Below are 27,948 nucleotides of genomic sequence, written 5' to 3' on the forward strand. Positions count from 1 at the left end.
GTTCGTACTCGTTGCACGAGTGAATAGTTATCTGACTCAGAAGCTAAATGGGTAACATATTGAGCATTTGAAACGAAAGGTATTGGGTTTTTCTCCCGGAATGAGCACCAACTTTGAGATACAGGTACATCCAGTTGACAGGTTCTGAATAAGACGAAACCCATGTTGTTAATTCTACTGCTAGACACATTCAATCTGTTATTTGTAGACTTGTGAAATGATGATCATATCGAGGCAATCAGAACAGAATGTACAGATGCCAACTAAGACTCACCAAACTTTGTTTAAAACATCCACAACTGTCTAATCTAAACCATTACAAATTGATTTAATTGTATGCAATGTTTTCTTTCACTTGAATATGTTTTGAATAATTTTAATGGACATTTTATTATTCAAGAAATATGAAGTTCGTTTCCATGTAAACTATCTATCTAATGATGTTCCTTTTCAGCTCCGTTTATTTTTGATTTTCCTAATGATATTATTTTGTACAAACAATCACTACAATATTTTTATGTTGTAATATGTTAATATATATAAAATGCATTTTTTATCAGTTGGAATAATCTACAAATTAGTTCAGTCTCATTTGATAAATGATACTTGTATTATTATCACTTACAAAAGATTTGAAAGTCAATATAAATGTTAATAAAAATAGTATATCGAAAATATTTTAACGAACAGATTAGAAAACAAGATATTTGAGGTATATTTGATTAAAACACAACAGTATCTCATCAGATTCTACAATTATGGATCTAAATTAATAATCCATAAAATTGGCCAGATTTAAGGCAGAGTACATCATTTAAGATTGTAACATGTGAATCAAGAATTGTTGTTTGTCATATAAAATCTTATCAAATCGTTTATGTTGGGGCCGACTAATATAAAGTGTTAACTTGAATCAGTTTATACGCAAAATGAAATTGTGTGATAAATGGTCAGAATAAATATAATCAACATGGGATGAATTAGGTCAGATATTTAATTTCAAAAAACTTCTTACTCTAAATATTACTTTTGCGAAGACTGAATTACTGTCACACTACTTTCAATATACTTTCTTTACTAATACTATCCTTTTATAGGCTTAAGTTTTCTTGATTCCAACATTAATTTCAGTATATTTGTAGGACTGGATAAATTAAAATAAATGCTACAATATTACTTTTTTTAGTAAAATATATATCTGTGCATGCTGAATATTTATACAGTGAAGCTTTAGCTCTTTTTATTGCATTCCAAAATTGTCATTTCCATCATATATCCATTTATAAAATAGAATTATTTTACCATTAGTGATTTTACCATTAATCAATCACTTTTATGCAAATTATCAAGTACTTGATTTAAACTGAACATACAAATAGTTTTGATTTTATTTTATTTATAAACGTATTAAAATAAAATGAATTCAAATATCAATTTATGATATAAATATTTTGATAAAATAATATTTAAACATATTTTTGATAATTGTAAGACAGTCAAAAAAACAATCTGACAAAAAGAAATAGTTGCTAGGCAACACATTGAATTTACTTCAAATACATTCGTTGAAAATTTAACGAATTAAATTTTCTTTTCCATGATTTTTTTTTAAAACTGTTATATAGACAAAGTTCTATGAAAATTATTGATTTAGTGATTAGTTAATATAATGGTATGTATTATTTCAATTGTATGTAAAATTAAGATAATACTATCATTTCAATTGAATTTAATGAATATAATAAATTATAACTCAAACCGATTAGAAAATATTAAGAAAAGAATAAAGTGAAAAATTAGGAATCGATTTGTTTTTTTTCAATGTAGATTAATGAAATCCATTGAAAATGAGAATAAGTTTAGACTTTTAATAGGATAAACTAATAATAATAATAATAAAACAAATGAATTTTAAAATAGTTTGTTGAAATTATTTATGTAATGAATACTTTGTCATTTAAAGTGTATACATTTCCACGGGTTAAGTTTTTGTTTATAAGTACAATATTAGAAAATGTAATATTCTATTGTTAATGTTAAATATACGTTGAAAAACAAATTATTTTATTGTTTTGAGTTCACCTTTATTAACGGTACACTACAGTGTTTCGGTAAGTAGTTTTTAGTGGGCAATTTATGTATTTAGTTCCATAATTAGATATAAGATTGAACTGGCCAATCGATTTATCAGTAAGTGATTAGAGTATAGGATCATGTAGAATACTGATCGGATGTTTTATTTAATCAGATATGCTTTGAAAATATTTTCCATCCTATCAATTTTAGGTTATAAAGCTATTAAAAATAAATTAGTTATACAGTAAGGTTTTTTCTTAGTACTGTTTTGTGGTGAACTGATGGACATTATAAATCCAATTGAAATTAGTCATGTCTAGTTGAAGAAAATTATTTTTTGCAAGTTTAAGATAAGTAATTCCATAAGAAAAGTAATGGTATAGCAAAAACATATTTGGACGTTATTAACCTATTTTTGTTGTCTGATGATCAGTTTACAGTCCCTTGTCGTTATATATATATAATTCTGTGTTTTTAACTGTTATGGTTGAATTTTATTTAAAAAGACGAATAAATCTTACAACTATTTTATTTGTTCTTCTATGAATGTTTTGCTGATATTGTAAATTGACCACACCCTTCTAGTTTGTATTCTATGTTAAAAATTAAATTTTAGAGTTCAATATAGACATTTATTGGATTTTTATGTAATAATGTTGGGCGTTTACATATATGTCCATCTAATTAATTATTCTTTACTATTCTTATAAATGAATTTATTCATTATTAATATTATATATTTCTAATTTTTTGTTTTAGTGTACGTTTAGTTGTCTGTCTGAATTTCATTTTTTATAAAATTTTAGAAATATATTTTTTTATATTGTTATTTTTATCGTTTTTTTTTAAAGGTTTCAACCTGTCATAATATACCGAAATTATCCACTCAATTAATACAAAGTGAGAATACGAAATTAATGGAGCTAAGAAATCGTAAATGTATTAGCAACATCACAAGAACTACACGGGTATCTATCCTTAATGCTAGTAATACCATGACAACAATTACTACTGCTCCTATTCTAACAAATATGAATACATTGTCTACTACTACTACTACTACTTCTATTTTCACATCACCACTGCTAACAACAACGGCAACAACATCTGTAGAATGCATAATAAATAATATTAAGCATAATCTGAGTTATACTAACAATGACTCATTACAATCCTCCTCCTCCTTCAATACACCAGTTAATCATAATAAAATAATACATTATTCTAATAAAATCCATGAAAATCAGACTAACAGTTATACTTTGTTACCAACGTATCAGTCTAATCAATTTTTTGATAATATTAATTGGAACAACAGTCGAAACAATAATCGCATCCAAAACAACCATCACAACATCGGTAATAATAGTCAAACAAAACAAAAAATTTCTTTGTCAGACTATTTATCAAGTAAGTCAGCATAATAATACATTTCTATCATCTTTGTTTTAATTACAAATATTTCATGATGATTATTAAGATATTCTCTTTGATTATTTATTTTGTATTGGATTTTTAGTCAATCTAGGGTGTAGAAAATCTTTTTTTCATTGTTTAAGTTTAAATGGTAAAAAACGTCGGTGGTTATTTCATTGTTTTTATCCCATAATTTGGCAATAGTAGTGTCTTGTCATTTTTAAAGTTTAAATCACGAATTGGTCTTAGTTAAATCAACGTTGAAAACCTGGAAGCACTGGACGGCCGTTTCGTCCTAAGCGTTCGGACACGAGACTGGAGGTCTTGGGCTCGAGTCTCACATGCAGGATCGTGGATGCGCACTGCTGAGGAGCCCCATACTGGGAAAGAACGGCCGTCCAGTGCTTACACATTTTCAATGGTGGTCTAGCTTTATTTGACTCATGAATTCAATTATTAAACTACTAAAATATTCACAAACCCCCTTCTGATAATAAAAAAGATGTCAGTTTGAAATTTGTCTTTAAGACTTATTATTGAAAAAAGAACACACCATAATTCAACATAATTTCATTAGGTTTATTCTAGACACTATAAGACAATTACTAATCATACTGCTTTGTGTTTCGTAGGGTGTATACGGTTAAACGAGTCAGTTAAGTATTCTCTTAGTGATTTTAATTTTTTCATACACGAAAGAGTAAGTAATATTTTTTGATGACTGAGATTAAGGAGCTAACTCTAACGTGAAACAGTGCACTTTGTCACTAAAGGTATAATAGTTCAAGCCGTATAAACAAATGTGTAGCATTCAAGTATCTTAAACTGTTACCACGGCTATGTACTTCGGATGATCCAGTGTACTAAAAGACAGCCGTCTTCAGTTTACTTTGTTTTGGCCTGACCAATGAATCAAAAACCAAATGTTTATTAACTAGGTAGTCATGATGTTCAGTACCAAATTTTATTAAGTAATCCTTGTATTTTATCACAGATAACCCTTGTGGTTAGATCTAAATAGCTTGTCATCAAGATAAAAATGTATTTAAAAGCTACAAAGATGTGTGTATAGATTTTCAATCAAACCGAAGTGAGAATTCTGTCAGAATCTCATTAATTTCGTTAGATTTTGGCAAACTTAAATAAATCATTATCCATTGCTTTATAACTTCATATAATCTTATTCCATTCAGTTAAACATTGTCGAGTAAGTTTTTGAATTCAGTAAGTTGTTAGCTCATTTATTTCACTTCAATTTTTATTCAGTATTTTCACCTAGACGTTAAAGTTAATTACCGATTTCTACATTATCATTTCGAGACGTTATATAAATTAAGTTTAGTTGTCTTTGTCATTAAAATGTTTGAATTAAAAAGCATGAATGCTATTTAAAATTACCATTTTCAAGGATAAAGAATCAATATATTTTATTATTGACTGTAATGTTCTTGATGTCCAGTCTTTTTGATGAAGTATAGTTCAAATTATAAGCTGACTTAAGCTGAACAACCTTTGTTGTAGGAATGTGAAACATTAGATACGGAATGATTAATACCATGGTGACGATCTTAGCTTGATACCTAGAGGTTGTTGATCCAACAGTCGGTAGGCCAATGAGTGCACACTAATGATGTGTCTCACATTATGACGAGATATTTTTTCAAGTACTCACTGGTTTACAAAAGTCATCTAGCCAAAATCAGTTCATAATTTAAGCTATATTCCAATTAAATAATCTTCACAAAGTTTTCATCCTGATCAGAATCACATTTTGTTACCAATGTTATTTTCTCACCATAAATATCAGAAAGGTATTGAAAGTTATTTGATAAACGAATCATGAAACTAATTTTATTTCACTTTTTCAAAACGTTTGGATAGGAGAAGTAGGCATTATGCTCCTAATAATTTTACTTTGGTCACCAGAAATTTATTTTTCTGGAAATTAGTTTTTTTTAAAATATTTATACATTAAAATTTAGCTGGCAAGTTTTTTGGCATTTAAGTCACTTAGCCATTCTCGGTTCTACTATGTTCTTAAACTTAACTGAGTTAGGCTAAAGGTAAGGATTTAGTTTGGGATTATATTCAGACTAAAGGTTTTAATTAGTTCATACAACTAACACTGAATGTAATACAAAAGAACCCGTTGCGAAACCTCGTTGATGATTTAAAAATGATACTTTCTTTGATGTCTTCATTTTTGTTTTATTAACCAATTATTCATATTTGTTGCTTTATGATTGGTTGAATAGGGTGAAGAATTCCTCATGGTCATTTTAAGGGTCGCTCAAGTTCGTCAGTATTCTTAAACTTTATTGTTAAAGTTAGAAGAAATTTTGATAAATATCATACGTTGCTTCACACTTACTTTCACTAAACAGAATTACATCAATACATCTTAGAATAATTCATGAATTATGGTTTTCAAAGGAATGTGACATCATTATTGTTTGCCGGAATTTCAAATTAACAAATTCACTCGTTTTTGTTTTAGTAAAAATTGTTTTACTTGTGATTGATTGTTTCGTGTAAAAAATCAAATGGGAAGACGCTTGTCATACATTTTGTATGGTATGATTTGACTAAGATCTTACAACAAATAGGAGAAAGAACAACACTAAAAAAGAAAGTCTCGATACACTCTACCATTCATACCATTTTTCCTATGTGTGACATTGGCTGAGGATGCTGTAGAATGAAAATTTAATTGTACTATCCAATAAATCATATCCTACTTTTTTATATCAGTGTAGGCGGATATGCATTTTGATTATTCGGTAATATATAGTCCAACTATATAACTGGAAAATGACTTTAAGAACAATAGCACAATAAAGTACTTTTCTAATAAATTAGGATGAAGTTATCAAAGCGTCATTTAGAATACGATACACTATTCATTCGATATGGTCGTGTATTGTCTGCAACTAATTCTGACTACTTTTTAAATAGGTTTGGTTTATTGCTTTGTTTATCTATGATCATTAATATCCGTGTAAAAACACGTTATTCACTAACGGTATCTTTTTAAATTGCTTTTAAGCAGCTTACATTTTAATCTATGTAAAAATGCTACCAGTATTAGTTTGACAATGGGTGACAAAGTCGGCTAACAATGTCATTGGAGCTTCTCTGATAGACAGAGAAAATCAAGTTTATGTAGAATAAAACCATAAATATGTGACGAAAATGACTGGAATCAACATCTTTGTTTCTATCTTCAAAAGTAAAAGACCTTTCTCATTCATTTACCTTAGTTTGCTATTAAGCCAACCTGTTTCCCGAACGATATTGCTGATGAAGTTCTCACTATTACACCATAGATACACTCTTGTCTGTATTCACACTTCTCTCCGTGTAGAAATTTTTAAGTTGGTATATATATTTTGCTACGAGGTGCTATGTATTATAATTATTGGAGTATCAATATTGTTAGTATTTCATGATTGATGTAATTATTACCATTGCTTACTAACATCATACTGCGTTTCCGCAACGTATTATCTTCAAAGGTGTTTTGTATTGATTAGTGCTTACCTGTCAATAAAACCCTTCTTTACTCTCAAACAAACACATATCTCAGTGGTTATTATAATTAACAACTTTTTGTATCATATGCAAATGGAAGTTTTATATGATTAACTTTTCAATATTCGGCCAAATTATAGTTAACAATGACTTCCCGAAATTGTAGATCCGTTTTTTACTGATTTTGTTCACAATACTGAGCATTCGTATGAGATACTGTTTTTCTTTTAGCTTTGTACACTGGCAGTTGGACCGAAAAATTCAAATTGAAAATACGAATTTTATCAAAACAACGTTTTTTTATTTATTTTACCGTATCCTGTTTTGATTTTCTCATTTACCTTATACTTTGTCCTTTAATTCAAACATTTATTTTACATATTTAATTATTTCATTTTTTATAACAAGTTAAGAATAGAAAGTCTGACTTATATTCATAAGTGTCTTTTTTATCGGTTCATAATAATTTGAAGAGATTCAGAGTTTGTGTTTAATAGAAATTACGACAAAATTCAATTATTTGTGGAGCAAGCTATAATTTCATAGTTTTATACATTCTTAATATTTGTAAGGTTATTTCAATTTTATTTATTGTTATTTCTTTCAATAAGATTTATTTAAATGAGTACTTAAGCTTCCTATCACGGATACTGCTCAAGATTTGTTCAGATAATATAACTAACCTTAAAATCTGATGTTATTCTGATGTTACACAAAAAAGATGTACTGAATTTGAATGAAGTTTTTATAAAATTAAAAAAGAGAAAGTGAATGTTTGTTCATATGATTATACAATTTGTAGGCTGAAATATGAAACAAACATACCTTATGTTAAATAAAATCAAATGAATTATTCACATGTGATTTAGTATAAAAGGTTTTTAGAAAAAAATTCTCACATAAACGAGAAATACTTTTTTATCTATGTTATGTAGGAATTGTAAAATTAATACTATTCAATTACTTACTTGCTTACGCCTGTCACTCCCAATGGAGCACAAGCAACCGACCAGCATTTTCCAACCCACTCTGTCCTGGGCCTTTCTTTCTAATTCTATCCAATTTTCGTTCATTTTTCATGTCTGTGTTCTTCGGTCTTCCTCTTTTCCTTTGGCCTTGAGGGTTCTGTGTGAGGGCTTGCCTTGTGACGCAGTTTAGTACTTTCCTCAATATGTGTCTTACCCACTTCCAGCGCTTCTTCCTGATTTCTTCCTCCTCTGGGATCTGGTTTGTTCTCTCCCATAGTAGGTTGTTGCTAATGGTGTCCAGCCAACGGATCCGAAGTATTTTGTGTAGACAGCTTTTAATAAACACTTGTATCTTCTGTATGATGGCTTTCGTAGCTCTCCAGGTTTCCACTACATACAGTAGAACTGTGTTGACATTTGTATTGAAAATTCTGACCTTGGTGTTGGTTGACAGTCGTTTTGAGTTCCAGATGTTCTTCAGTTGTAAATATGCTGCTCTTGCTTTGCTGATCCGCGTCTTCACATCTGCATCAGACCCTCCATGTTCATCAATGGCGCTACCCAGATATTTAAAGGTTCTTACATCTTCCAAATTTTATCCGTCCTGTGTGATTCAATTGGTGCTCCGCGTGGAGCCCTCTGAGGCTACTGCCAGTCTAAAGCCCGGATAAAAGAGGAGGGTTGGGCATGGGGTTAGCGACCCCATTCCGTAGAAAACTAACTCGCTAAAAAAAACACTAACAGGAGAAAGTTTCTCAAACCACTATTCAATGAACTGTTATTTTATAAATGAAGCTTTTATTCAAGAAAAAACAATTTAGGTTAAGCAGTCTCTGTCAACGTTAAGTCAAATGGTAATTCGTTTGTCACAGTTTGCGGTAGTATATTCAAGAAAAATTCAAATAATAATTATAATATTTATGGTAGATTAAGCTAAATATGGAAAATACAGTTTGAAAAAAAGACAAGAAAAATTAAGAAATAAAGGATATGGAATAATATGATCAAAAATAAGATATTGAAACGGAACACCCACTTCATAGAGATGAATTGTAAGCTACATTAATCATTGTTTCGTAGAAAATCAATTATTATGATCTTGCAAACTTCTATCTAGTAAGTTTATAACATGCAAAATGGATTAGTCAAGCAGATAATAACTTCATGAAATGATGTTGAACAATTAATAGCTTGAATGCATTGGAATTAAGTTTTTCTAAAAAGTTATAGACTGTTTGACTGAAATCTAAAACAAAATACATGGCTAACAATGCATCGTATTTGAATAATAAGACTTAATAATGTTTTTTTTTCGCATATACACATAAATTATAATAATCAAACTATTTTTTGTTGAAAAATATAAATTAATTTTTTAAATTCTCAGTAACTGTGTTACTCCGTAGATTGAATTAATACAAATTATACTCTCAAGTCAACATAATATTTTTATAGATATTTTGATTCATACAATTAATTTTCACTTGGCTTTTGGAATAAAAGACAAGTTGTTTTGTTTTAATTACTTGTATCACAGTTATCGTAAATAATAAAACTTTATACTGAACTACTAGTAAAATGGTAATTATCATAAGATTGCATAATCATAATTCATTTAATACACAACTAAACTATACTTTTAAAATGTATATCACTATTGAATTTGGAATATTTGTTTGAATGTTGTGATTTCTAAATTGAAACGTTATTCGGTTAATCGAAACATTTATTTTATACATTGTTTTTTTTACCTAACAACACATTCAAACACAATGTATACATTATGCCATAATGCATTGTTTTTTACAGTCTAAATATCTTTTTAATTTACATACATTGAATTATTATGTAGGTTGACTCGACTAGATGTTGTGTTTACATTGAAGCATGTTTAAAGCTGAAAATATATTTCTAAAGTTAAAATATATATGACTTTTGCTTATGTATTAAGTTGCAAGCAAATAAATTGACAAATATTTGTAACCTGCAATGAACATTCTTCGCACTGACGTGTTGTTCTTGAAACCTACTAATAATTATTGAAAATTAATCATTTCGCTAGTTATGTTATCCCACTTTAAGTCCATTTGATTTGTTATACTTTTAGACATTTATATTCATGTAAAGAAATTCCCTATGAAAATAAGATCTTCATCCATCACAATTGTAATCTAAAGAACAGATGAAAAGAGGTAAATAATAATGGTTAATAATATATAGGTAAATGCTAGTTTTCTTTCGCGAATCAATATCAACAAGAAAAGCTTGGAAAATCAAGGATTACATTTTTTATGGTTGCTCAGCAGCTCGTAGTGATGAATAAACAAAAAAAAATGAACATTCGAACAAACAGGTCATGAGTAGACCAAAATGTTACTCAGTTTCTAAAGTTGAGAAGCAGGTCTACTGAGGAGTTCGAAACTCAACCAATGTATAGTTCGGTGGAGTTTTCAGTGATTTTCTAATTAATATCAGTGTATGATGAAAATGATTTCCCATTGGATTTGATCTAAACTATTCACTCAGAGTTTTGGTAAAAAAAGCTATTAGTGTATACTAGTCCATGACATCGATGTAAACTTTAGGAATAATTCACATATAAACATTTTTTATTATTGTGAGGTAGTTTTATTTTATATAATTTGTTTATATTATCTTCCAATTGATCAGTTATAAAAGTATTTAATTGTAAATATAAGTAATCGTATTCGATTTTTCGCATTATGCACCAGTAGTCTTATGATCTATTGAACAATGAACAAGTATTCGTGTAAAAAATAAACTAAACCTCATTAAAAGTTGATTCAATATTCTTCATTTTATGTATAATGTTATTTTTGTTCCTAGTTAGAATTTCATGTAATTTACAGAGAATTTCAATTTTACAAATAACTGAAATAAACAAGTGAAATGATCTGAATTGATTTTGTATTGTTCATCCCCTTTTGCCATCTGTCTGCAATTTGATTAAATTACGAATATAGCATAATATGAAAATTATTTGTGTATTCGATTCTACTGAACGTAAATAGTGGTTGACCATATTTGAGTAGTATAATTATGGAAAGGTTTTAAATAAATGAGTAAGCTTAATAGGGTAAAGCAAGCTGATATATATATATATATATATATATATATATATATATATATGACTCGATGGATAAGAATATGAGTGCATACACAAGTAATTGGATACTGTTATTTCAGTGAACTTTAGATTGTAAAAAGTCAAAAACCAAAGTCTGAAGACAATCGCTCAATTATGCTCTATCTGATTTCTAAAATATATAATATAAAAATGACTCAATTTTGAACTGATATACATGCTTTCTCAATGCCCCCTGTTGAAATAGTATTTTCAAATATTTGATTTTATGAATAATTTTATTCAGTGAAATACTTTTATCATAATAGATTGCTCGCATTTACTGTGTCTATCCATCTGTCCATCCACTTACTGAATGCAAAAGGTATGAAATACTAAGAATGAATTTTATAGAAAGTACAATTGAATAGAAGATTTTCTACTGTCTTTTGCACATTTTCTGTATAGTAACACATTTGTTTGTTTGTTTAAATCAATCAGTTATAAATTAGTTTTCTTCCTACTTCCTAAATAAGTAATCATGAAGATTATAAGAGAGAAAGAAAAAAGGGCAATAACACGAAAAAAAAACTATTGAGTATAAGTACAAATGGAAAATGTATTATGAGAAATCAGCAACTCTGATTTAATGATCTAGTTTTGTTGAAATCTACTTATTTATTTTCTCCTTGACCTTTAAATTATTACAAAATAGATAGATAAATAACTGTTCGAATTATTTGTTACCTCGTTATTTTCTTTTTTTTAATTTTATTACATTTAAAATATCTCTAAATATAAATATGCTGAAAAGCATTACATTTTATCATAAAGTGTATGTATGTGTGGCAGTGTGTGAAAGAGAGGGGTGTATGTATTTGATTTATTTACATGTATACAAAACGTAAATGCTAAAAGCTATTCGTGTATATACGATCTACAAAAAATCGCTTGTCATTAAATGTACTGTTTAGAATACTATTTGTCTTTTTTGTGGGGGTAAATTCATTCCCATTTCATTTTAAATGAATGTGACATAACTAAATGAATAATTTACTCTTTGAACAAGTAAAGAATATTTTGAATGAAAAAGAAATTGTGAAATTTTTTTAGAATATTATTACTATGTATTTTTGTATTATTTAAAGGAACTGTTTAGGAAGACGAGATTTTAGCTTAATTATACAAAATAGTTACTTTGATATGACTGTTTATTGTTACAAAAAGCACTTAATACACTTAATACGATGGAAAAATAAGAGCTAAAGTTTAGTTGATGTTTGAATGATTTTTATTTTTTATTTTTTTCAAATTAAATATTTATTATCTGATACAGCATACACTCCTAGTTAAATGTTTTACAATTAAATGAAATTTTTAAAATTTTTAATTATATTTGATAAGTTTACTGTGCATTCTTCTTTTTGATAATCAATTCGTTGAAAGTTTTATTACCAAATTATCGTTTCACTCTCTACAGGTATCAAATAAACTAAACAATTTTGTAGATATTTGAATATTTTGAGCAAACAGCTATTGAATGGTTCTAAAAAAAGAAAAAAAGTGTAATTATAATTGACTCATTCATTGATAATAATTCAATAGTCAGACAGTCAGTCAGTAACAACGTAGAACTTCGTACGTACGTGCATCAGTTCGAGTTGCCACACCACATTAGCACAGAGATGCAGTGGTCGAATCTAATCTCATAGTGGTAGAGATAGTAAAAGTATAAGCAGTAATTGGAAATATTAGGGTTTGAAGACGCTATTCAAGTATTGTAATTAAGTGGAATAAATTTGGAGAGAAAAGGGACATGAAAAATTCATAAGTTTAGAATTTGGGAGAACACAAAGAGTGGATGCACCTATGCCATTGCAAAAGATTTTGAGCCATGTCATTCAAGGTCTCTAACCATCGGTTGCTATCATCTCGCGGTCCACAACCAGAAAGTCCACACCTACCAACATGACTCAGTCCACTGGTCAGTGACTTCATGGATTTATGCCATGTTTTGGTCTGGCCGCCCCTAGACCAATAAAACATAGTTCAAAAAATTCTTACAATTATTTACCCTTAAAGATATGAACATTTATAAAAAAATATTTGATTGTCACTTGAAATCAGTATAACCAATTAGTTTAGTAATTTAGTAAGGAATGTAACAGTCATTTATATAAATGCATCATGCATCACTAACTCAGTAATAATTACATGATAAATATGACATTGTCTAATACCTAGTGATTCATCAATGTAAATATTCAAGTCTTATAGGATGTAAGTTGTGAGAAAAATAGCTTAGCGGATTCATTTTGAATTTCAATCTTGTGTTGAAATCCCATCGGTATACTTACGACTGTCGATACGCCTTTTGATAAGTATGAAGTAAATCGGAAACTAAATGTGGAGTCCATTGCTTATTATCTGCAACCACCTTATTGAAAGTGTTATATGAAGTGTTATAATGAAATATTTACGGACTTCAGTACATCACCATATCTTAATATTAATTTTAATATTATACATTTTAATTACACAAACTTTTAATTTCAATCAGATGAGTCAATCTGTTAGTCAATTACAACGTACAACCTGGTGCGTGTGTACATTGGTTCAAGTTGCCATACTTCATTAGCACAGAGTGACGAAATTTTCAGGCCAAATATCAGACTAGTAGAAGTAATAACAGCATCAGTGGTAATAGTATAGATTAGGCGTCGAAAATATGACTCGAGAAGAAAGTATAAGTTTGAAATAAAAAACCGGAAAACTTTATGAGGAATTTAGAATCTCAGAATGTGAGGGATGACAAAGAACACATGCACTTGCGTCATTGTAAATAAGTTTGAGCCATGTCATCCAAAGTCTGTAAACACTAGTTACGACAATCACGTGGACCTCAACCACAGAGTCAAAACTATTAACATGGGTGAGTCCAATCATCAGTGACTTCATGGACCGATATGTCTTGGTTTGGTTTACCCTAGCTTTCTTTTAGCCTACTCCTACATCAGACAATATTGCCCGTTGAGGTAGCTGGTGACTGGACATACGTAACACATGACCTGAACCCTCAGTTGATGAAGACTTACTACTTTATCAATCAGTTTGTCATCCTCACGTGGTACTCTATTTTTCACACAAGGATTTTTCACTCCATGGTCCCAAAATACACGAGAAATGCTTCGTAGACATCTACTATCGAATACCAGTAACCTACGAATATCAAGTTTCATGCCCACAAAGTAGGACGGAGCGAACTGTTGTACAGTAAACTCATCCTTTGGTTGGGGAACGGATTTCTTGCCTACGTCACATGTGGCACAATTTGTCAAAGGCCAATCGAGCCCACAGAATCCGTGCCGAGGTTTCGTCAGACACAAGACCACCGATGCTGATAAGACATCAAAGATGAATAAAGCGGTCAATGCGTTAAAACACTTCACTCTCGATCTTTAATTTAGGCCATGACGCAAGCCAGTCTTGAAGTTACATCTTACATTTGGAGGGAGAGAACCACATCCCAAAGATGCTGATATTGCTGCCCAAAGTGGTCAAAAGATGAAAATGTTATCTTTAAAAGCATGTCTATGACAAGTCGAATAAAAATGAAGAAAACGAACAACCCAGCCTAACAGAACTTGAAGTAACTTACGATTAAATTTATCAACAAAATAACTGTAAATAACTTAGTGTAATTGATTTCAACTCATTATTTTTTTCCAAAAAATGATAAATTTACCAATCTATTAGACATAACTGTTTTTTTCTGTTTCAATTAGAGATTTGTTTTACAAAACCTCACTGACTATTCTAACTTTTCAGCTGCATTTGATTTTTATTGTGTTTTTTTATGGAAAACCGAGAAAACAGTTGTTAATTGTTTGATGAATCACTCCAGTTGCTAATGATTCATTCCGTTGATTTAGTTGTTTTTTTTTTTCTACGAAAATATACATTAGATACAGTCACTATGGTCTGTAGAAGGAAACGATTAGTATGGTAATGTATAAATGGCTTGTCTACTGTATAAGCTATTGCTTTTATTTGAGTATTTATGTATATATGCGATAAATTAAGTTGTTTGACGAAGAGTTTGCATAATTTGTAAATTATGTTCGTTATGAATTGATTTCACATAGTGGTAATCCATAATTGATTGATCACTGAGGATGTTTGTCTAGTCCTTCTAGTGTCAACCGTATTCTACCAACCAAGGTTCAGTGGCGCCACTACTCTGAATGATTTGATATTTCATGTACTATGTCGGGATGTTATATGTTTGGAGATGGTTGACTAAGAAACAATGGCCTAGGTTCCTTGCTAGTTGTCACTTATCAAGAAGTTGTACTTGTAATGTTGACGGAACTTATGCACCTTCTAGGGTTCGAACCTACGTCACCCAGTCTCACAGTTGAAGACACTGCCACTGAGTTATTCAGGTCGTGACTCAGCAACTGTTCAGTTACCGCATAGATTTATCGTAGTTCTAGTTAAAAGCATAGATATGGGAAGTCAGTCAAATTAGTAGTGAAGGCGTTATCTTCTATATGATTAATACTGATGATCACACTACAGTACAAATCAGCGCTGGTAATAGGGATACAAGCCACTGGATTCCCGGCACGGTGGTTCAAACCAACTATGTGCATTTGATTTTAAGATTGGTTTAGGAGTGACACGATGTTTTTTCTTCATCATAATGTCTTCTCATTCAGTAATTGTAATTGATCTGTTTATTGGATTTGTTTTTATTTTAAGAATGTTCAACGTTCAGTTTCCTCTTCAAATTTCGATGTATTATCCTATTTCGTTCCATTTAAAGTTTTTTTTTGCTTGTCTTACACATTAAAATAAGTGATTTAAGAATAAATAACCAGTAAAGTTTTTATGAAACGAATTTATTTTTCCAACTTTTTGTTGACCTGAATGACAGAAATCATATCATATAATCTTACGGCTTTCTAATTTACTGTCCTAAATAATATTTAAATATTTTCACGTATTTGTATGTTGTTGTAAAGTGAGTCGAAGGATAACATTAAAAAGTGTGTTTGTGCATTATAGACTACAGTAGTAATAACGATAGTAATAATCGCAATAGTAATCTAGTTTGTAACACTGAAATGGTGTTCAAGTTGGATATTATTGTTAGTGGAGCAATATATTGTGTTAAGAAGTCCAATGTTGTATTACTTAAGAATTAAGATAGAATTAACTTAATGTATTTTTTCATTTTTTTATGTAATACCATTGTAATATGCTATATATATATTCGTTATATGATACCCCTTAGTTTATGGTATGACGTCATAGAACAAGAATAGCTGTATAAGACTGGAACATCTCAGCTCGTCAAGGGCTTCTTGTTAGTGTCGTATGGATCATGCAACTCATTAACTTCAGGATTCGTCAAATATATCTTAGTATAGAAGCCGGTGATGATCCTGTCGTATCTCATTTTCACATTCTATATAAAATTAAGATGAACTTTCTAAAAAAAGTAAATTTACCGTGCTTGCATCATTCTAAAAAAGCTGTGATTTTTCAAGACGGATCGTTTATATCCATTTACTTGTTAGAAATAAACCTTATACCTCTTTTGTTTCTTCACAATATTTTATGTGGAATACTTTTTTGTTTCTCAGTCGTACCAAAATATTTAGAGTCATATATATATATATATATATATATATATATATATATATATATATATATATATATATATATATATATTTGATCTTATGGAAGTTTGTCAAGCACTTGATACAAAAGTTTGACGGTAGAGTCGTATGACTGTGGAAAATCTCATTCATGGTCAATGAAGGAAAAATATGCTCTGGTTTTCAGTTAGTCTTGAATAAAATTTTTAAAGTAACCTACTTTCCTAGTTCTTTTTTAAATAACATTGCTATATATTTTATCTACCAGTAAATAATGAACGATTACTAAATGGAATTTGGTTTACAGAAAATAGACTTAGACAATCATGATCTCATACATCCATAGATTGACGTGACATTTACAAAAGTAGATATTTACTGTTTAGCATAAAACGTTTTTTTGTAAACATCGACAACTGTTGTTTTTAAAATATATTTTTTAAATTTTCAATCTTCTATTTGCTAGACAGTTTTTGGCTAATATACTTTTGGTAAGAAAAGTACCTGGAAAATCGTTGACATTTTCTGATAGATGGTGAATGACAATCAACATTCTTGGATTAAATTCACTATTTTCCAGTATTTTCTGAAAGAAATATGATTACAATATGAAAATAACTAGAGTACTCTAACGATATTCCCTAACATTACAATTAGGGATAAAAATAAGTTGAATAATATTAAATTTAACCTTCATAAAACTAAATTGTCAAGATGAATTCGTTGGTTGTTAGTAATCAATTTTGTATATCAGGAAGTCAGTCGAACATTGATTTATAAATGTACAATTATTAGCGCTTGCATGTAATTCGCTGAATTTTATTCTTGAAATAGCTCTATTAAGTAATGTTAACTGCTTGAAATAATTGCTAGAATATTTTGAATAATTTACAAAACATTCATCTTTGTAGAATAATGATAATGATTCGATTTCTACAATTGTATTGACTGTCAGTGATGAAATTTTGCATGAAGATTACTTAAATAGTCTAAGAAACTACGTCCTAGTCAAGCTAATGTTTGTGTTTTTCATAGTTTATGTTACTTTTATGTGCCAGTTTTCTGGTAGTGATAATGTGTGTCTAGGCAATATTTATTTAATTTAACAATGACCAAGCTGAAATTCAGTAATTTACATTTTCTATCAAATTTATAACATTTGATCAGATTTTATCAAGATTTGTGATGGTTTAAACATGTTGATTTGTTCAAAAGTATGACAACTGTCCAATGATAATAAATGAGTATGGTAACCTTGTGTCAAGTGTTCATTTAGTTTCAAAATCTTGAATAAAACATAAAAAGTTTGGAAACAATCACTCTTTTATAACATTTGAAATTCAACAATCTTTAAATAATTTTATAGTTGAATTGATCAGTCAATTGAAGCTGGAGCATTATGGAAAACCTGGAAGCATTGAACGGACTCATGATTTCAAACATTAAATTACTAAAATCTTCACAAAATCCTCTTCTGATAATAATATTTAAATAGCTAAAAATGAATTCAGAGTAAAGATCTTGAACTAGTTCGATATACCAGTTCAAGTTTTTGATCGTCTCTGAAAGTATGTTAGTGAAAAAACTTATATCATTCAACTAAATATTATCAGTTAAACTTAAGCAATCACATTGTGCATGTGTACTGTTGCTTGTTCGATTCTAAAGTAAACCAAGTTTTATTTTTATCTTCTAAACAGAGAATATGTCATTTAATATGGTTGGAAAGTTTTTTATGGTGCTCAATATTAACCAAGAATTTGGTTACCACCACTACTAATTCTTAGATACAATTAGAAATCACCATATCCCCAGAGCAATCCATTTTCATTTATTTTGTGCACACCGAAATGTAGTGTTTAATTCATTTATCCGTAATCAGATGTTTTAATAGTAATAAAACTAATAGATTGTATCTGGTAGAGTAGGATGTTATCTTATTTTTCTGAACATGTGATTCATAGCTACTGGTACATAATGAATAATTATGCGAATTACATCCCATAAAACTAGAACATCTATTTATTCCCCAAATGCCCTGGTACAGCCGAGAGTGGGGAAAGTCCGCTCTCCCTCTCGAAATACTCTCACATGGCCACGCGTATACAGCCTCTGCCAGGGAAGTCCTACTCACTGCCTTCTCGTAGCATCACTGTTGTTTACGAAATTGAGAGGACGAAAAGCGAATGTCCGGCGCTTTAGCAGGGTTAATGGACATGGAGAGTCTACCTAGGGGAGTTGGAAAACCCTGATTCCCAATCAATGGTGCTCATGGCCTCCAGTATCCTGAAGGAACAAATAGCGTATGAACCAATTGTTGGTCACCGGCTTCCATGGGACTGTATCTTCTGACGTTGCTCTACTGCCTTGTGGATCAGACCCTCAGGTCGAAGGCTCCGGGTGTGGCACCCTAAGAAAACCACCTGCTTTGGTTTGGTCACCCAAGCAGTATCACAGCCCTCACACATATCAAGTGAGATTTGTGTGGCGCATATGTATTTGGTGCCTCCTTGTACCAATATCTATGTGTTAAAATAAAATAACTAAATAAATATTCCCACTGCGTATCACTTCTTTTAACAAAAGATTATGATTAATTGAACTATGAAATGATTTATCTAACTAGAAATAATCTGCTCACAAAAAACAGCAACTCAATCGAACTCTTAAGTCTGAACTGAAATTGTATTCTGAAAAATTGTAATTTTTGCAATGGGTAATTACAATTGAATAAATAATTTTATGCAAAAAATTTATATACGACCTATTTAGTTTCATTTGATTAAAACTTTGAATTTCCTAATTTTTGAGGCATTCATAAACAGGATTTATCTGTTGTTTGCTCCTTAAGAAAACAAAACTGAAAAGCTTTTGAAATGTAATTCAATAAATAATCACTTATTAAACTATTATTCTGAATAAAGTATTTCATTATTAAAGGTTTTAAAGTATCTTTTTTGTTTTTATTAAGCTTAATCGATTAGCATTATCATAGATCTTTCTAGGATCAGTGTATCTGTTCATCAGAAATGTGACAATGTACTTTTATGAATATAGTCTATTTGTAACAATGTAATCATAGTAAGTTATAATCCTGATACATAATTTACAAATGTAGATGATAATCTTTTCAGCGTGATTTGTTAATTAATAGTCTATGGCTGAGTTACATTTAAATTTATAATGTGATTTTAGATCGTTATAAACTTGACTAATTCTCTAGAAAAATGATAATCGTAGTAGTAGTTTGAATCCCTGTTTAATTCATGTTTTTAAAAAAAAACTTATGTGACACCTATTTACGGACTCAACGTTTTTCTTATCAATCATTACGATATAAGTGATTGTAACTTCAACGCTTGAGATCATTATTATTTTAATTTCTCTTGAAAGTTGTTTTGCAGATGTACACTGTTTAGCAAAAATGTAATTGATTATTTGAGGTGTTATTTTATAGGTGACAAGGGATTAGGGTTTTGTTTCATCATGATTAGACTGTACATTTATGCAGTCTAATCTAACTAGTAATGCATAACAAAAGAAATATTTGTGCATATTTTTACCAGATAGTAATTCTTTTCAGTTAAGTTATTGGTCTTTTAAAACAATTCTGATTACAATCAGGCCACAAAAAATTTAATTTATTCAGTTTTTAACCTCAATGTAAAGAGATATTTGTACACATGATTGAACAACCTTAGTAAACAATATAGTCAAAGAGAAAAAAATTTCCTTCTCTGGCTCATCTTTATTTTCAATGACGATGGGTTTACTTCGTATATATATATATATATATATATATATATATATATATATATATATATATATATATATATATATATATACGCTGGATTGTTTTCACCTTCTATCAACTATCGCTGAAGGAAGTTTATTTTAATACAAGCACGAATGTATACAGACAAATACAACTGGAGTATGTAGAAATATTCATGGGTAATTTTAAAGTATCAACTACGTCAATGATGTCGAAGCATCATATATACCATTCAATAGAAGCATTTCGAAAGTCTATAGTATGTAATAAAAATTTTTGTAGTTGAGAGTTAATGGTCATAATTGAGCTTAAACAACATGTAAGTTAGTATTTATCTTTTTTGTCGCATACAATAATACTATTTGATATTTTTTATAAGTGGTTTAAACAAAAAAAATCTGCAATTAAATAGATGATTATAACTATGATGACGGAATATAATTATTGTTATTTAAATAGCAAAACAATGTAAGTGTTATATAAATTTTGATATACGTACATGATACAAGTATTTATGTCACTGTTACGTGAAGACGATTTGTCTTATTTGAACTGAATGATAAATTAAAAGTATTTCGTTACTACCGTAAATGTATTCATGAATTATCATGGCCACTAGAGTTGATTTCATCTATTTGATTACTGCAAACCGTAAGAAAACCCACAACAAACTGTTTTATTAGATAGTCATTTAAGTTATCAAATAATACTGTGTTAGATAAAACACACAGGAATGAACGAAATGCAATATTACGGTAATATATATGTCATTTGTGTAATTGGTTTAGATGGTGGAGTATATAAGTTACTTGTATAGACGTTATTTAGTAAAATATCTACTTAATGCTAGGGTACTTGATGTTCTGCTCAACCAAGAAGTTTTATTTATGCAGTTACCCGAAAAGGTGTAAGTTTAAAACCTATCACTCGATTTAATGGAGTAGAGATGTAATTCATAGCTAGACCAACAATGAAAACCTGGAGGCACTGGAAGGCCGTCTCCTCCTGAGCAGTACGCAACCACCCCCCTCCCGCGAGACTCGAACCCAGGGCCTTCGGCCTCGAGTTAAATTCCCCATTCGTCATAAATTAATGGAACCAAAAATTACCTTAATAACAGTAAAAATTAAAAGCATATGAAATTGTTTTATGCATTCAAGTTGTTTTTTTCATTAGCTTATTTTCTTGATGTGATAAATGTACACAGCAATGACAACTCTGTCAAACATGTATTTTCAATGATTATATCTGATAATCAGAAAAGTCCTTTCCTCACACATTTCACTTCATATTCATTCGATTTGACTAAAACTGCCAGTAAGTAAGAGTATAGAAAAGTATCGAGAAAAAGTTAAATTGTCTGTATTTTTTTCCAAACCGTTTTCTTTATCAAGTATTTTATATTTATTAACGTAATTTATGGTTTCTGTAGAAAATTCTTAAATAGGTAACACAATTTTTCTGTGTACCAGTAAATAATGTGATAATCTGGTGAAAAGCGAATGTGATCCATTTATTACTACTGTTGTAACTTAAAATTTGTTAATTAAGTACGAAATATATTAACTCATCAATGTCTACAATAACCTAAAGTCTTTAATTACTCCTCAAGAATATACCACCGGATACTCTTGACCTCTTATCCTCATACTACTAAGGAAGCAAACCTAGTTTTTTTTTGTAAAGTGTGTACACATATTTTTGTATATTAAAATAATATCGCTCGCATACAACTTTACTTTTTAATGATCATTAAATGATTTCCAATGATTTTAATTGAAAACTAATTATGTACAAAAAATTATTAAAATGTCTTGGATTTGTCAGGATAACTATCAAAGTAAAATAAAATATTTTACGAAATTATTTATAACTGAGCTCATGAAAAGTTAAACTAATGTTAAAGTGAAGGATTATGATACATCAGCAATCTTACTCTTAGTTTCCTTTTATAAATTAATGACCGGTGATAGCTTTAAAATTATCTATTAAGTTACACTTAATTTATTGTGTATATTATGACGTCTTTCATTAAAAAACAACAGGAATCAGGTAATTCAGTTAAGTAACTTAATGTTACACCTCCAGAAGATGTGTGCATAATGTCTTTGCTTCGGTTATTTAATCATTCATATAACCAATACTTGACTTATAATTAACTCATTTTATTATTTAATCATCAGTTTTTCATATATTGCTGACTAAAAGGTGTTTATATCAAAAAGCTTATCTAATTCTTTTAATTTTTATTTTGTATATATCACGCAACTTAAGAAGTCAGTCATGAAATATGACTCAAGAAGAATGAATAAATTGGCTTGTTCGGAAGCCAGAATAAGTTATGTGGGCTTAACATAGCAACCGACACTACATAGCAGCTCCGAGTAAAAATAGCGATATAAGAAAGTCAGATAATTGTTCAACATGTCATTGAAAGTCATAAACATCATTTAGCTGCTAATTAAACCATTAATCGTGCCATTATATATATATATATAATTCTAAAGAGCAAAAATTATTGCCTCATGAATTATTTCGCTTCGAACAAATCCTTTCGAAAACAAGATAAATTGATAGCTATGGTCAATGATCATTCAATACGTCTCTCCAGGTAGCATTATGAATTAATGAAAATTCATGTGGACTGTTTGCCGCCAATAACTAAATAATAAAATACTGATTATTAATTTCCTTATCAATCAAAGATGCTTTTTATGTACTCATTTTTATGTTTTCGAATTATTGATTTCCGACTAATGTAAAATCTTAAACGAACAGTAAAAAAGCACTTTTATTGTATTATTCTGTAATCTAGTCAGTTATTGATTTCTTTCTCTGTTAAAAGTAGTAATTTGCTATAGATTTTAACATAATCCAAAGTTGTACTTATACATCAGTTCTCATGATCTGATTGTGTTTAATTTGGAAATGATTGAAACACATACATACACTCGTTTACCATTATCTCTGTCATTCACTTGTATTTTGTTTTTAAAAAATGTTGATTTAAATTCATTTTCATAGTGTTTCTTTATAACATTCATAATCACTTATAGTCAATTTAACAGGACTACTTTTCAAACAACAAAAATTTCATTGTCTTCGGATGTTTTCTTAAGTGGCATTATTCGTATAGAGAATAAATTTTTAAAAGTAATCTTTGTAAACTGTGTGTTTCTGATTCATCCAGTATTGTTGCCTATATTTTGAATTATGTTAAATGTATGTTTTCCAGTCATAAATGAATTCAAATGATTGATTACACAGTATGACTGGTTGAAAGTCACACAATAAAAATGTAAAGAGATTCGGATAGACGTAAATAACTTTCTTAGGAAATCTTCACAAACAAAAAATATTCTTTCAGATAACAAACTCCAAGATCAATTGTTTACTCTCTAACGAGAAGTCATGGTCAAAGATGCCAGGTCATGCCGAGGGTGAATGAGTTGCATCATTAATGGAAATGAATGATATCATTAGTAATAAAAATTGACTAATTTTACCAACTTTAAAAAAAAGGTTATCTGCTTAGTTATTTAAAATGATCATTTTCTCCACCAAACTTAAAAATCTTCGGTATATCTTGAAATAAGCTCCAGAATTACACTACTTAAGTATGCTGAATAAAGACTTGAAAACAATTTACTTCTCACATAATTTTATTTATCTCTTAGTCGATTTTAGTTTATCAAAATAAAAGTGTTTACTAATTTAGATATTCTTAATGAACAATCCAAATCAGTGAACACAACAAAGCATAAATAATAATAAACATCAAATGTATACTTTATAACTAAGTATAAGTTATTTCAATAGTTGAAATCATGAATCGATTGAAGCTAGATACCATGGAAAACCTGGAGGCACTGGATGGCCGTTTCGTCCTATTGCGAGACTCCTCAGCAGTGCGCATCCACGGCCGCGCCTCGCGAGATTCGAACTCAGGACCTATCACTCTCGCGTGCGAGCACTTAACCACTAGACCACTTAGTCGGCATCCAACAGTGTTAATGTCTAACTTCAACTAATCCATGAAATTGGGTGACTCATCCACCATTGTCATCAGTGAGTTACTATCTCACAACTGACCCGGTTAAACTCAATTGGTCACTGTTTCTGACTAGAACTCCAGGAAATACCTCTTGAAACCAGTCACTATTGAGCATATGTTGATTAGTATCAGAAGGGATTTAGTAGAGATTGTAATAATTTCAATAATTGAGATCATGAGTCAAGTGATTTCATTTGGTAAACTAAATAGTTAGATTTTATATTTCATAATTAAACATCTTGAACTAATAAAAAAGGTGAAAGAAATTACTTAGCAAATCTGAAAGTTATTTAAAACTACATTATAGCCGAAAACATTATAGTAAATTTATAAGATAATTCAAAGTATAAATTTTTAATTAAGATGAAGGTTTCTTTAGAATTGGTTCTAAGATAATTACTTTTTTGTTTCATTTCATAAAAAGATACGTTTCATTCATGAAAGTAAACTAATTGTTACTCTTAAAAAGAAAAAAAACATGAGAAGTTTGGATAAAGCGGTGAGAAAATGAAATTTACGAGAACTATGAGATATATAAGTATATGAGAAGAACTACATTTTAAACAATCTTATCATATATTTACTTGTTAAGATATTTATTTAGGAAAAGTAAAGTACCTAGAGGCAAATAACCTTAGCCAAACGACGATTCAATTCTTATCAATGTGTTTAAAAACAATTTATTCTCGATTTTAAGATATCCTGGAAATATTGGTTTATTATCCAAAGGGATAAGATTCAAATTATTTTTCCTCATCATCTTTGTATTTCTTATTTGTCTAGTTTGACCTTTTATATTTCAGATGTATATATCTTAACAAGTAAGTGCATGATCAAATTGTTCCAAATAGATTTCATTAATATATCATATAGTTCTGATAAACTTATCTTCATTATTTAAAATTGTCAACGGGATTAATTGTTCTGAACAAGAAAAATTATCATAAGTTTATTTTAGTCTGTTGTTGTGTATTTTATTTTATGTTTGGTGAGAATTTGTAGTGTTCATATTCGTTTTATTCAACTAAACGATGATTAAACAATTTCAAAATCGTTAATCATTTGTTTTTAGTAAATTCATGTTCTTCCACTTATTCTAGGTTTTTTCATACTCATCAAGTGAACAACTATCTCTTATGTTTATGGGTATCGTTACCAAAGTTTGACCTCGTAATTTCTTAGAAATTGAGCACTGAATAAATTTATTCTCTGAAGGGGTGGGTTACACTGAGTTAAGAAGTGTCAGAAAATTTTATTTTTTATTCATTGGGATATTACAAACATATTGTTAATTCTCATAGTCGTTTCCGTATTACTCAGTCAGTCATCTACAACGTAGGACTAGGCACATATACGCATCGGTCCTAATTGCCACATCTCATTAGCACAACACGATGAACACCAGATTCATGGAAGTAGTCACTTCAATGGCAGTAATGTATAAAGGAAAGATTGTGCATAAGGATATAGAACGGAAAGAAGTAGTTCGTAGAAAGAAAGATATAAAGCAATTTTAATCTCACGGTTTGATGGAAGATAAATAGCCTATACATGTACACCATTGTGATCGATTCGGAGCCATTTCACCCAGAGTCTCCAACCATTGGTCACTATAGTCATGCGGACCCAACCAAGTAATCTGTACCTACGAACATGGCTAAGACTAGAAGTTAGTGACTTTGAGGATTGCTACCATGTTTTGTTTTGGCCGTCCCTAACTTTCTTCCAACCATCCTCAAAACCAGTCAGCATCGCTCATTGTGGTAATCGGTGTTCAGGCCCACGTAACACGTGGCCCAACCATCTCAGCCGATGAAGATTCACAACCTCATCAACTGGTTTACCATCATCCACTAATACCCTGAGTTCAACCTCACTATTACTTACCCAGTGGTCCCAGCAGATACGAGCAATATTTCTAAGGCATCTGTGGTCAAATACTAGTAACTTACGAGTATCCTATACCCTTAGTTACCACGTTTCACAGCCGCAAAGTAGAACAGAACAAACTGACGTACAGTATAGTTGTCTTTGAATTGGTGGATGTATATATCACCTTCGCCTATTCCATCTATTTTGCATTTGTTGCCCACCACTACTCACGATCAACCCTTTAACTTTTGGTTAACCTAGATCTAATTCGTTTTCGCTCTTCATCATGTTCAGATCCTGATTTAATGAGTTTCCAAGAATCTATCAGTGCGATAGACTTAGTAGAAATCCATTGGTTTTTCGTGACTCTTTGGTTTAAATTACTGATAGATGTCGCTGCTGTTTCCACAGCTGTTCATATATCTTTCCAAGCAACATCCGGGTCAACCACGTTTTCAAACCTGCTTATTCGTGACCTCAGTTGTTGCTGAAATCTACTTTTGGCTTTCTCGTCACTGATTTATACTCCAATGAGTCTTCGTAAGGAGATTTTTCTGCGTCAAGCGAGGCGCAGGCAAATGCGTGCACGTATTAAAGCATGATCAGAGTCTAAACATGTACCTCAAAACGAGCGACAGTCTTCTATCGAGTCTCTCCAACAATGACTAACCGCAATATAGTCTATTCGAGTCCACCACTGGTATGGTGCAGTAGGTCGCCATGTTAGACGATGTCTCTCCTTAAAATTAGTGTTTGCTAGAAACGAACGATTGTCTGAGCACAGTTGCAGCAGGCCACCAAGATTACTTGTTCGCTGAGCCGAGGTATCAAAATACCCACCTAAGTGATTTTCTGATCGGTTTAAGCTACGCACTTGGGCTTTAAAGTCACCTGCGACTAGTACTATATCTGGGCGTTCAGCTTTTTGAGGGAGTTCAGAAACCTTTCTGTAAAATTCATCTTTCACTTCATCCGGGCTGCAGTCAGTGGGAGTGTTGGCAGAAACGACGTTCATTCCTATCCTTCCAGGTTCTTACGAAGCCGTTTAGCTGAACAGCATATAGGCGACTGTTAACTGGGATCCATTCTAATAGTGCTTGTTCTGCCTTCGTACTTCGTGCTATGCCTACACACGCCAATCAGTGAGAACTAGTCATCGAGTCGTCAAATAAACGGGGATGTATCTTGTCGGCTCCGTGCTTCGGCTATGTGAGGTCAAGTGAATGATCACACTAGGATCCTGTATACGGGTTTTAGAGACAGAGCATACATCAATGGTACGAGATTCTAGGGTTTTAACCAAGGAAGTCTGCTGACCGATTTGACATGGGGTACTTACGTTGAAGGCTCCAATGTGTAGTTTAGAGCGAGGTTTCAGTAGGCCTGGGACAGTGTTTCGCGCACTAGAATCATTGGCCATGGTGACACATGAGCAGGAAGTCGAAGGAGGAAGTTTAGAATTGAAAGTCGAGGTAGGAGGAATGGTAGGAATTGAAGAGGAAAAC

At 30.4% G+C, this 27,948-nt stretch overlaps 1 protein-coding gene across 1 annotated transcript in view; it reads left to right on the top strand.

Annotated features, from left to right (window-relative positions):
• The window catches only part of MS3_00003806 (uncharacterized protein), a 93,544-nt gene that overhangs the window by 11,742 nt on the left and 53,854 nt on the right, over nucleotides 1-27,948 (top strand). The window contains exon 3 of the mRNA XM_012942140.3: nucleotides 2,928-3,486. Coding sequence (XP_012797594.3) covers nucleotides 2,928-3,486 — 559 coding nt within the window. The remainder of the gene's footprint in view (nucleotides 1-2,927; nucleotides 3,487-27,948) is intronic.

The sequence above is a fragment of the Schistosoma haematobium genome, chromosome ZW, assembly GCF_000699445.3.
Source record: "Schistosoma haematobium chromosome ZW, whole genome shotgun sequence".
NCBI lineage: Eukaryota > Metazoa > Platyhelminthes > Trematoda > Strigeidida > Schistosomatidae > Schistosoma > Schistosoma haematobium.